Source organism: Sus scrofa, chromosome 1, assembly GCF_000003025.6.
Source record: "Sus scrofa isolate TJ Tabasco breed Duroc chromosome 1, Sscrofa11.1, whole genome shotgun sequence".
NCBI classification, from domain to species: Eukaryota; Metazoa; Chordata; class Mammalia; order Artiodactyla; family Suidae; genus Sus; species Sus scrofa.
In genome coordinates, this window is record NC_010443.5 from 72783611 (window position 1) to 72797210 (window position 13600).

Consider the following 13600-nt stretch of genomic DNA (forward strand, 5'->3'; position numbering starts at 1 on the left):
AAAAAAAAAAAAGTTGGCACCATGTATACGTATATCAGCATAATCTCCAGGGAACTCTAAGCGCTTTATCTTAACAAGAACTACAGGAAGCCATCTGTCAGAAACTAGTAAAAATGATTAAACTTTAGTTCATGAAGAAAAAAACCCAAGAAATAGACCTCATTTTCCCTGGTTGAGACAGTCAGTCGCCTTGCTGTCCTGAAGTTATAACCAATCCAGTTAGAGAAGGGCTCAGTGCCTCAGCAGCAACAGGAAAGATGGGAACTTAGCATTTTCAGTAATGACAGAGGTCAATGGGGAAAAAAAAAATCATGTCCTCGGAAAAATGAGTATTTAAAAATCATCCAGAACATTAAAATGCAACATCTCTTCATTTGCATCTCCAGTAAGTGCTAGTACAATCCTGAGTCAGACAACCTGTCAAAGCAGTCAGGTACTGGGTAATAAAGGCTCTTAGGAAGAGAAGAAAACATGGCCATTTTATTTTCAAAACATGGATCAGTTCCTCTCCTCTAGAGTAAAAAGACCTATATAAATGCTTTCAAGGATTTAAAATGCAGAGGCCTTATATTTTAAATATATTTAAAAATAACTAGACTTAAATAAAAAGAACTAAGGATTCAGCATTAAGTGTCCAGAAAGCATCCTGCTCCAAAACTGCTATAATTCTTTTCCGTAATGACAATTTCATAGAATTAAAAGGGAGCCATTGTTAGCCAAATTTGAGAGCATTACTTGTAGTTCACTGAGAAATTTTCGAATGGGCACTTATCAGTCATAACGAATCAGTTGGTTTCTCACTCCAACTCCCTGAGCTTCCTTAGTATAAGCTGCAAAGGTTCAGTAGATTATAAGAGATCTGTGCTTGTTCTGTTCACCACTGAATCCCCATTCTGAAGTACACCTAGGTGCTAACGATCCGTTAAATACAAAAAAATAAAGGGTTTTAAAACCATTCGTCGAGTTCCCATTGTGACTCAGCAGAAACAAATATGACTAGCATCCATGAGGATGCAGGTTCGATCCCTGGCCTTGCCCAGTGGATTAAGGATCCGGTGTTGCCATGAGCTGAGGTGTAGGTGGCAGAAGAGGCTCGGATTTGGCATTGCTGTGGCTGTGGCGTAGGCTGGCGGCTACAGCTCCGATTAGACGCCTAGCCTGGGAATTTCCATATGCTTCGGGTGCAGCCCTAAAAAAGACAAAAAATAAAACCATTCATAATCTTATCTAATTTCTCACTTTTAAAAAGTAATAGTGGCCAAGGGTTTATACGGTCTGGAAACCTGAGGGGAATTAAAAAATTCAGGACTGGCATCATATACAGTATTTTATGTTTGTGGGCCACAAATAGAGACACCTGAGTATAATGACATATTGCTTTCAACAGCAAGTCCCAAATTAACTTCAAGTATGTGAAGCATAGGGAGTTCCTGCTGTGGTGCAGTGGGTTAAGAATCCAAATGCAGCAGCTCAGGTCGCTGCGGAGGTGTGGGTTGGGTTTAGCCCCTGTTGTCAGTGGGTTAAAGGATCCAGTGTTGTCACAGCAGCTATGGCTTGGATCCAACCCTTGGTTGGAGAACTTCCATGTGCCACGAGTGTGGCTATAAAATTAAAAAAAAAAAAAAAATTGAAGAATATAATCCAAGATGAATCTAGCACCTGTATAAAAGAAATTGTCAACAAAAAAAGGAAATTGTGTTCTAAGCACCTACATTTATGTGTTGTCCTTAAACGGTATTAAATCCTTGAGAACAATCTGTCATATCTTTAAATAGTTCAAATAATTTTTTCCAAATTTCTAGTTTCCTCTCCCACTTAGAACTAATAACTTTGCATACTACTAAAAGGTTTTAAAACAGCTTTAGTTTTAAAAACTATTTTATGTCAACTAAAACACAAGTACAGAAGATGTCTAAAAGGCAGATACCTCTTGGTCAGAGACAGCAAGCGGAAGCCACTCCAAAAACTTCCCCGTGCCCCAGCCCAGCACCAGCCCTGCCCTCCCAGGAACTCATCATCCTCATGCTTATAGTCACTGCCTCCTTACATTTAAAAAAAATGCTTTTTTTCGGAGTTCCCATCATGGCGCAATGGAAATGAATCTGACTAGGAACCATGAGGTTGTGGGTTCTATCCCTGGCCTCGCTTAGTGGGTTAAGGATCCAGCGTTGCGGCGAGCTATGGTGTAGGTCAAAGATGCAGCTCAGATCTGGCGTTGCTGTGGCTGTGGTGTAGGCTGGCAGCTGCAGCTCTGATTTGACCCCTAGCCTAGGAACCTCCATATGCCATCGGTATGGCTCTAAAAAGCAAAATAATAAAATAAAAACAAATTTAAAAATACTTTTTTCAACCAAATATACATTCCCTAGATAGCATAGTTTTAGTTTTGTGCACTTTAAAAATAGGTCTTCTAAGTCCTTTTTTACGCTATAGGCTCCTCTTCTATCCCTTCACTTAAAATTTATCTGTGAAAGAATCTAGGCCATATGACCTTCAGAGTTTTTCCCCACTGGAAACTCTGGAAATACTTTTTTTTCCCTTTTTTTTTTTTAGGGCCACAGGTGTGGCATATGGAAATTTCTAGGGTAAGGGTCGAATCAGAGCTGAAGCTGCTACCCTAACACCACAGCCACGGCAACACGGGATCCAAGCCACATCTGCCACTTTCACCACAGCTCAATGTAATTCCAGATCCTTAACTCACTGAGCAAGGCCAGGGATCAAACCCACATCCTCATGGATATTAGTCAGGCTCATTACCGCTGAGCCACGATGGGAACTCCAACTCTGGAATTTCTGATTGCACACTCGGGGCAGTTCCATATGCTGCTGTCTTCTGTATTTTCTATTTCAATCCCTTTAGCAAGACTATGAATAGTGTCTGGCAAAATTATAGGAGGCATAGCACATCTGGTTGTTGCTCTTGTTATTACCTGCATGGCTACATACTGGTGATTGCAAAATGGTGATATTCTCTCTCTCCTCTTTGCATTTAGTAATTGGAATACTTTTTATAAAGAAACACTTTCCATCATATACTATTCTGTTTAAAAAACTCAGGTATACAGTTCACACAGAGAAGGCGAAAACTGTTTCCCTTTTTCAGTTTATAAAATAATAAATTGGTTTCCTGTCATCTTCCGAAAATGACCACTTTTTTTAAAAATTCATAAACTCATTGGTTTACATATATCTGAAGGGTCTCAATCCACTGTACTTACCATTACTATTACTGAAGCCCAAATTGTTTTCTTTGACAATCTTAGGGAGTTTCTTCAAGTTGGCTCCTGAGTCTTTTTGACATAACTAGTCTTTCATAACTACCTGGCTACTTATATATTCCAGGCTCATTCTCCTACATTTTGTGCTCTAGAACTGGAACCTACCATTTCCTAAGGTCTGCCTTTTTTTTTTTTTTTTTTTTTTTTTTTTTGGTGACCAGTGATATTTCAAGAGATAGTTTTACATACATATATAAAACATCTTGAGTTCATATCGATAGTTCCAATTTCAGACTACCAAGGTTTTATTTAACCTCTGTTCTATTATATCTCTATCTTTTTTCTTCCACACCTAAAATCCTGGTTGTCAAAGACACGAGATGACAGAATTAAAATATGCCATGAACTGCCCCCACCCCATTTATGTCTTTTTAGAGCTGCCCTCACGGCATATGGAAGTTCCCAGGATAAGGGTCGAATCGGAGCTGTAGCCACCTACCTACACCACAGCCATAGCAAGTCCAGATCCGATCTGCATCTGCAACCCACACCACAACTCACGGCAACACTGGATCCTTAACCCACTGAGTGAGGCCAGGGATCAAACTTGTGTCCTCATGGACACTAGCTGGGTTTGTTACTGCTGAGCCACAACAGGAACTCCATGAATAACCATTTGTTCTAGTGTATATGACACACCTACCGGTCTCTGATTAATGTTATTAATGTCACTACCAATATGATTAATGACAGCATTAAAAAATTTTTAATATATGCTCTCCCTCTATTCCTTCTTCTTAACAACAGCTGTACTGTGCACCCTGTCAGAGCACATGGCTGTTACACACTGTACTCTTTCTAAGCCCTCAGAGGTTTAGGTCTGCAGTTAACACTGCATTTAACATTTACCACCAGTCCTTAGTTCAGTGTCTCTCTGGCCGTTTTCGTTTTCAGAAGCTCATTTTCTAGTAGATTTCTCAGAAAGGGATCAGAAGAACATACTCCCCAAGTTCTTGCAGGTTATTAACCGTTCACATGTGTCCTCTAGTGTATGAAGGCCGGGTTTGCTGGATAGAAAATCTTCAGCGTATTCTTCTCAAGTAGCTTCAACATTACTCCATCACTCCCCCCTCCGTCAGCATTAAAACACTGCTGTCAGAATGTCTGATGATCACCTAATTCACTTATATGTTACAAGCTCTTATTTTTTAAAAAGATGTCTCAAAGGCTTTTTTTTTTTCTTTTTCCTTTTTCTTTAAAGGCTGGTATATTTTTACTAGCGTTTTCCTTGATATTGCTCATTTGGAGTCCATGTTCTTAGCTACGTGCTTCAAATCATTTAACTTCAGGAAAGTAGGACAGTTTCTTGAATTACAGATTTTAGTATATGTCTTATTTCCTTGTTTTGGTTTTCCTCTTCAGAGACTTCTGTTATCCATACAGCAGTCTTCGTTCCTGTCTTCAGTATTTGACACTTTCTCTTGAATCTGTTTTCAATCTTTGTTTCTTCTGTAATTTACAATTTCCCCTGTTTACACATTCTGTTTCTATTAGGGCAGCATTATATGTTGTGTTTATTTGCTATCGAATTCCTTCTAGTTTAGTCTTCACTGTAAATGACTTTTTTTCCATTTTTTTTTTTGAGTTTTCCAATTCTGATTTCATTCCTTCTTGTCTTCTATCATACTTTTAATGTTTGTTTAGCTTGTTTTAGCAGGTTTCATTTCGATGTTTTCCAATGTGGTTTTCATTGTCTGTAGATACTTTTCATTTTCTTTTTTCTCATAATAACTTTATATGGGATTTAACTTTGACATCTTTCTACTCAAGTGTTTAATCTTACTAAAATATTTTTATTGTGAAATATCATACATACAGGACAGCGAACAAAATATAAATGTATAGCTTAACAAAGTCTTACAAAGCAAATACTTTTTTAAATTTTATTGGCCATGCTAGCGGCATGCAGAAGTTCTCAGGACAGGAATCAAACCCATACCACAGCAGTGACTCCAGGCTGCTGCAGTGACAACACTGGATCCTTAACATACTGTACCACAGGAGAACTCCAAAGCAAATATTATCTTAATCATCATTTGAGATTAAGAACTAGACTACCTCCTTACCTCCCCCTCCCAGTCCAAACCCCCTCAGTCCCCTAGAAGTAATAACTATCAGGACTTTTACATAAGCCTCCCGTGGTTTTTTTTTTTTTAAAGAGTCTTACTGGAGTTCCTGTTGTAGCTCAGTGGTTAGCGAATCCAACCAGGAACCATGAGGTTGCGGGTTCGATCCCTGGCCTTGCTCAGTGGGTTAAGGATCCAGCGTTGCTTAGGTCAAAGACACAGCTCAGATCCCGAGTTGCCGTGGCTCTGGCGTAGGCCAGCAGCTGCAGCTCCGACTCGACCCCTAGCCTGGGAACCTCCATATGCCGTAGGAGCGGCCCAAGAAATGGCGAAAAGACAAAAAAGTAAATAAATAAGTAAGTCTTACTATCTAGGTAAGCATCCTTAAACACTATTGTTTAGTTTCACCTGTTCTTGAATGCTGTCAAACGGAAACTTCTAGAAGTTGTATTCTTTCGTTTATGACTTTTTACCTGTGAGGTTCATCTACTTCATTGTGTACAACTATAGTTTGTTTTCATGGCTATCTTACCGTCCCAGTGTAAGAACAGACTGCAATTTACTTGCTCGTTTTACTGTTGATGGCCATTTCACTTGTTTCCAGTTGGGGGTATCTATGATTCTGGTACGTATCTTTTGGTGATGCATGTACAAGTGGCCCTCTATATCCAAGAATTCCACCATCAGTGAATTTAACCAACCAACCAGGGATTGAAAATACTTGGGAAAAAAATTCTGAGGAAATTCCAGAAAGTAAAACCTGAATTTGCAGCACATTGGCAACTATTTACATAGCATTTATGTTCTATTTAGGTATTATAAGTAATCTAAAGAAGACTTCAAGTATATAGGAAGATGTGTGTAGGTTATAACAAATACTATGCCATTTCATATAAGGGACATGAGAACCCATGGGTTTTGGTATCCAAGGGGGTCCTGGAAATAATCTGAAATTGGTTCTGGGTTGGTATACTGAGGGACAACTGTATGTCTATCTACAGAGTACATTCATAAAATTGTTAGGTTGCCATAGGGCAATTTATATTCAGAATTAGTAGATGGTGTCAAATTATTTTCTGAAGTGGTTGTACCAGTTACACTCTTGCCAGCAGGGTATGATATTCCTCTTTTTCTCCCACCCTCCTTCTCTCTTTTCCTTTCTTCCATTTACTTGTTCATTAATCCACACTTACTGATAGTCTATGGATGAAGCCCTGGGTATCTGTCTTAGTCGTTAGGGCTGCTAAAACAACATACTGCAGACTGGGTATCTTATAAACAACAGACATTATTTCCCAAGGTTCTGGACCCTGGAAGTCCGAGGTCAAGGTGTCAGCACCTTCGTGTGTTCAGAGCCATCCTGCTGGTTCATAGCCAGTGCCTTCTCTCTGTCTTCATGTGGTGGAAGGGCTAGAGAGCGGTGCTGGGCCTCTTTCACAAGGGCATGAATCTCACTCATCAGTGCTCTGCCCTCATGACCCCAGTCACTCCCCAAAGGCCCCAAGACCCTCAGTTTGGGCACTTGGACTTCAACATATGAATTTTGGAGAGACACAAACATTCAGACCACAGCAGTATCTAACTAAAAAGAAGTCAAGGTATACATCTTCTGGGAGTCCTCTCCCCTCCCCCCAATTCACTGAGCAGAAGCCTGGGAAACTCCAGCACTACTTGTGTGCTTAAAAGGTCTAAGATGGGGTCTGGGGAGGAGCTCGGCACTTGTCCCTCCTGGAAAGCCATGTGGCAGAGCCTCTGAGTGTGCTCACCAGCCCTACTCTCCCCTCATATTAATCTCCCTTGAGTAGCCTCCTCTCCCAGCAGCCGGCCACTTAAACATCTGACCACAAAGGGAGCAACCACTGGGTGCCATTCTGCTGGAGAGGCTCGGGGTACTGTTTGTTCTGTCCTGTTTTGTTGAGGTAAAATTCAGACCACATAAAATTCATCACTTTAGCAATTTTAAAGTGTATAATTCAGTGGCTTTTAGTACAATGTTGTACTATCACCCCCCCTGCCTAATTCCAGAATATTTTCCTCACCCCAAATATAAATCTACACCCATTAGGCAGTCATTCCCCATTCCCTCTCCCTCCATCCCCTAGAATGCAACTAATCCGCTTTCTGTCTCTATGGATTTGCCTCTTCTGGACATGACATAAATGGAATCATACAAAATGTGCCCTTTGGGGCCTGGATTCTTTCACTTAGCATAATGTCTTGAAGGTTTATCCATGTTGTATCATGAATCAGAATTTTACTCCTTTTGATAGCTGAATAATACTCCACTGGGTGTATATACCACATTTTGTTTATCTATTCATCGGTTGATAGACATTAAGGTTGCTTCCATTTTTTTTGGCTATCATGAATACTTATGCTGCTATAAACATTTGTATACAGGTTTTTGAACATAGGTTTTTCATTTATCTTGTGTATATACCTAGGGATGGAACTGCTGAGTCATAGGGTAATTCTATGTTTAACAGAGAATTAAGAATTTTAAGAAACTGCCCAACTGTTTTCCACTGCAGCTGAACCATTTTACATCCCCACTGGTAATATACAAGGGTTTCAATTTCTTTACATCCTTGCAAACATTGTTATTTTCCCTATTTTTAAAAGCCGACCTAGTGGGTATGCAGTGACATCTCATTGTGGTGGTGTTTTTTTTGTTTTTTTGTTTTTTTTAGTTGAATTATACTGTTCTGCTGTGGCTCAGTGGTAATGAACCCAGCTAGTATTCCTGAGGACGTGGGTTTAATCCTTGGCCTCGCTCAGTGGGTTAAGGATGTGGCGCTGCCATGAGCTGTGGTGTAGGTTGCAGACATGGCTCAGATCTGGCACTGCTATGACTGTGCCATAAGCCAGTGGTTACAGCTCTGATTGAACCCTTAGCCTGGGAACCTCCATATGCTGTGGGTCAGCCCTAAAAAGACCGAAAAAAAAAAAAAAAAAAAAAAAAAAAAATATATATATATATATATATATATATAAAGTGATTCACAAAATGGCATTAGTGTCAAGTATACAGCATAGTGATTCAGGGGTTTTTTTTGGTGGATTATTACTGCATTATAAGTTATTATGAGATGTTGAGTATAATTCTCTATGCAATACAGTAGATCCTTTTTGCTTATCTATTTTATGTACAGTAGTTTGTATCTGTCGATCCCATACTCCTAATCTGTATCCTCCGTCCCCACCTCTGGTAACCATAAATTTGTTTTCTATGTCTTGAGTCTGTTTCTGTTTTGTATATAGATTCATTTGTATTATTTTTAAAACTCCATATATAAGTGATATTGTACAGTATTTATCTTTCTCTATCTGACTTATTTCACTAAGCTTATATTCTCTAAATCCATTCATGTTGTTGCAAATGGCATTATTTCATCCTTTTTTATGGCTGAGTAGTACTCTGTTGTGTATACCAACCCCCGCCCCCAACATATCCTAAAGCCAAAGGCTCATTGAGACTTTGATTTGTATTTCTCTAATGACTAATGATGTTAAACATCTTTCCATGGGCTTACTGGCCATTTTTATACCTTCTTTGAAGAAACATCTATTCAAAGTCCTTTGCTGATTTTTTAACTGGGTTGTCTTTTTGTTGAGTTTTAAGAGTTCTTTACATATTCTGGATACTATATCCTTATTAGATGAATGATTTGCAAATATTTGCTCCCATTCTGTGTATTTTTTTTTTTTACTTCCTTGATAGTGTCCTTTGATGCACAAAAGTCTTGAATTTAATGACGTCCAATTTATCTACTTTTTCCTTCTTTTGCTTGTGCTTTTAGTGTCTTATCTAAGAATCTATTGCCAAGTCCAATGTATGAAGATTTACTCCTATGTTTTCTTCTAAAACTTTTATGGTTTTAGCTCTTACACTTAGGTCTTTGACACAGTATGGGTTAGATTTCATATATGATGCCGGGTGGGAGTCCAATGTCATTCTTTGCATATGTATATCCAGTTGTCCAAGTAGTGAAAAGACTATTCTTTTCCCTGTTTAATGGTCTTGCCACCCTAGTCAAAAATCAATCCGCCATAGATGTAGAGGATTATTTCTGGATGTTCAATTCTAGTCCATTAATGTATATATGTATCTATATGCCAGTACCACACTGTTTTAACTCCTATAGTTTTATAAGTTTTAAAATTGAGACGTGTGAGTCCTCCAATTTTGTCCTTTTCAAGACTGTTTGGCAATATGGGGTCCCTTGAATCCCATATGCATTTTAGGAAGAGTTTGCTCCTTTATACAAGAAAGGGGAAGCTGCCATTTTGATAGCATTGCACTGAATCTGTAAAGCACTTTAGGAAAGTACTGCCACATTTACAGCATTTTGGCTATTGCATTTCTACATATATTTTAGAATCTGCTTATCAATTTCTACCAAATGGCAAATTTTCATCCACTTTTACTACCCATAGTCTTTCTCCCTAAAAGCTTTCCTACATTTGCTTTACAGGACATCCACAAACTCACTCATATATCTGTTTTTTGTTGTTGTTGTTGTTGTTTTCTTTTTCTCTTTTTTGGCCACCCCAAGGCATATGGAATTCCCAGGCCAGGAATCAGATCCAAGCCACAGCTGTGACCTAAGTTGCAGCTGTGGCAATGCTGGATCAAACCTGCGTCCTAGCACTCCCAAAATGCCACCGATCCCATTGCACCACAGCAGGAACTCCAACTCACTCATATATTAAGCCCCTGGAAAGGTTAATGCTTCCTTCTACATTAGAAAATTTCCTTCCTTAGATATACAGATGGTCAACAAGCACAAGAAAAAAATGATCAACATCCTGATTATTAGAGAAATGCAAATCAAAACTACTCTGAGGTACCACCTCACACCAGTCAGAATGGCCATCATTAAGAAGTCTACAAATAACAAATGCTAGAGAGGGTGTGGAGAAAAGGGAACCCTCCTACACTGTTGGTAGGAATGTAAATCGGTACAACCACTGTGGAAAACAGTAATGGAAGTACCCTAGAAAGCTATACATAGAACTATCATATGACCCAGCATCCCACTCTTGGGCCTATATCCAGACAAAACTTTCTTGAAAAAGACACATGCACCTGTATATTCATTGCAGCACTATTCACAACAGCCAAGATATGGAAACAACCTAAATGTCCATCGACAGATGAATGGATTAAGAAGATGTGGTATACATACACAGTGGAATACTACTCAGCCATAAAAAGAACAAAATAATGCCACTTGCAGCAACATGGATAGAACTAGAGGCCCTCATACTAAGTGAAGTAAGTCAGAAAGACAAATAGCATCTGATATCACTTATATCTGGAATCTATTATATGGCACAAATGAACCTTTCCACAGAAAAGAAAATCATGGACACAGAGAACAGACTTGTGGTTGCCAAGGGGGAGGGAGTGGGATAGACTGGGAATCTGGGGTTAACAGATGCAAACTATTGCCTTTGGAACAAATAGGCAGTGAGATCCTGCTGTATAGCACTAGGAACTATATTTAGTCACTTATGACGGAGCATGATAACATGAGAAAAAGGAGTGTATATGTGTATGTGTGACTGGGTAACCTTGCTGTACAGTAGAAAATTGACAGAACACTGTAAACCAGCTATGATGGAAAAAAATAAAAATCATTAAATTAAAAAAAATAGGAATAACGGGTATTTGAAATTCACAAGTAAACCAAACCTCACTTAAAAAAAAAAAGAAAGAAAATTTCCTTCTTTGATGAGCAAGCTGAAATTACAATGAATGTAATTTCTCTCAGCTTCCGAGGAAAAATAATTCATAATATGTAAATTCATAAATTCATGAAAATAATATACTTATTCACAAGATAAAGAAATTGTCTTACCTGTATAGCAAAAGTACCAACTCCGCCTGATGCACCCAAGATTAAAACACTGCAATACAAAAGAAACTATAACTAATCAAAATATTAAGCCAACATAACTAGATAAACAAGATGTTTTCAACATGTAACTTGCTCAAAGATAATCCCCAAAGCAAACAAAGTCATTCACCTTCCCAAGAGTCTATTACATAAGGATTTTTATTTTAGGTACACCAAGAATCTATCCATGCTTCATTAGATATAGCATGAACTTTGTACCAAGAATTCAAAATACCAAAAATACCAATGATGTATATTTTTAAAAGTAACTCAGATGGTTCTTGGTAACATCTGCCTTATAGTTTTTCTAGGCTTAAATTACCACAGCTTTCTCTAAAAGAGGGAGCTTTGGATTTTTTTTTTTTTTTAATGTGGTACAGTATATTCAATTGCTCTCTAAGAAAAATCACATTCCTGACCACATTCTTGCCAAAGTGGAATAAACGTCTTTTGTTCTGACATGTCCCATCATGCTCATCAGCTTTCGTAAGTGGAAATCAATCTTATCCTCAACTTGGCTCCTTGTTAAAGTGGATGAATCTACTCTATCAGCACAAACATGCTTGTGTGCCAGTTTTTTTTTTAATCATGTGCATCTACTGCAGTCTTCCTGCCACCGTAGACCAAGGGTGTGCAACCTGGAGTTGGTGGATGAGTGGGGGTGGGAACTGCAAAGGCGTGAACCCTTGGAAATCGTGAACTGACTGAAACAACATGCAAATTTTGGGGAGATCACGCGTATGTGTATTGAGAAGAGGGATCCAACTTCTCATCAATGTTCCAAAGAAGGTATGAGTCAAAAGAGAATCGTTAGCCAAGGATCACTGCTTTCCATATTCTTAGATTTTATTCTTGAAGTAAGCCAGAGCTCCAGTAAGCCTTCCTCAGATTCAGATCCTCAGAAAATTGTACTGAACTGCACTTTGGTGTTCTGTTACCCGTCTAGGCTGAAGGACATTATAAAAGGTGATTTTGATAGCTGAGAATACGTTAGCTAAGGAGCTAACTGCTGAGAGACTTTTTCATGAGAATTCTCTTTATGAGCGCCCATAGAGAAAACCTTTTTCTGAAGACTAAGTGGTGGGAGTAGCTGTGCTTCTATTTCTCTGTCACTGCAAACTGTGTAACAGCAGGCTGTGGGTCTCTCTTTGACTTGGCTGCTGCAGAGTGCAGGGAATTTTGTCACCTATCTCAAGCAGGTACACCCAATCCTGGAACGTTCATTCTGTCTACAACCTTGACCCTAGTTTCATTTTATTTTTTTCCCTCTTACTCAAATCACAGAAGGCTGGTTGTCACCCTTTAGATCTTAGAAGTTACAAGTAAAATTTCTGAGCCAGCTATTCCCCTTGAAATTAATACCATCAAACGTAATTAAGCCAAGTCTCTTTGAAAATGATGTTCCTTCCAGAAGAGTTATTTTTAATTTCACAGAATTATAAATTGCAAAGAATAAAAGAAACCTTAAAGATCAACTCCTCCAAAATCCTTCAATTCGCACATTTAATAGCTTTACTGCTTCCTAAATGGGGGAGGGGGAGCATTAAAACTGCCTCACAGATACATCCAAAAATTAATTCATCCATGAGCTATTTTATCTTATTTTGGTACATTCTTACAGAAATGTAATTAGTCCTCACAACCTAATCTTTATCACAACTCTGCCTTCCTCTCACTACTTCAGGGACAGAACTGTCCACCTCACCCTCCCTGGTCCCCTTCCCCTACCTCCCAGTCCCTGCACGCTGACCCATTCCTCAGACTCTCAAATGACCTCATTGCCTGCTGATGTCTTCCTTCCCTCAAAGGCTCAAGTCCCAGTTGGCCTTGATAGCGCCAAACCTGAAATCCATGCCATGTATTTGTCATCTATCACACTTTCACTCACATGCTGGCTTCCCAAGCTATTCTGCAAGCTTTTCAGGACAGACTTCATATAACACCCCTTGTCAGCCATATTACCCTGGATGTGGCAGATGCCAGATCAACGCTGCTTGACTTTAAAAGCCAACTAAATCAGCATTACATCCTACAATTAACAACAACTGCTACTGCCCTAAATGAGGGAATCACCTGGCCATCTGAAAGACAGCATTAAACTTTCTCCCGGTAAAGAAAAGCTTGAAATTAATTTCTAATACTCTGAGAAAGCTGGATTAAGAGGCTACCTAATACAACGCCTGCTTAAGGCAATACAATGCCAATAGCTTGACACATCTCCAACCTCATTTTTATCAGTTCACCACTGCCCCGTAACTCTTGATCCAAAGCAGTCTCATCCCTCCACATAAAAAAGAAAAAAATGTGTTTCTCAGCAGAGCCTAGTGGAAGAGGGGGTGGTTCTGCATTT

The 13600-nt window shown here is 39.1% G+C and overlaps 1 protein-coding gene across 6 annotated transcripts in view; it reads right to left on the reverse strand.

Moving 5' to 3' along the window:
* RTN4IP1 (reticulon 4 interacting protein 1) overlaps positions 1–13600 on the reverse strand; it is a 52998-nt gene that overhangs the window by 20158 nt on the left and 19240 nt on the right. For all 6 annotated transcript variants that reach the window (XR_002343682.1, XR_002343677.1, XR_002343670.1 and 3 more), the window contains exon 5: positions 11212–11260. Coding sequence is in view for 3 of the 6 variants with exons in the window: in XM_003121325.4 (XP_003121373.1) it covers positions 11212–11260 (49 nt within the window). In the remaining 3 variants the exon portion in view is untranslated. The remainder of the gene's footprint in view (positions 1–11211; positions 11261–13600) is intronic.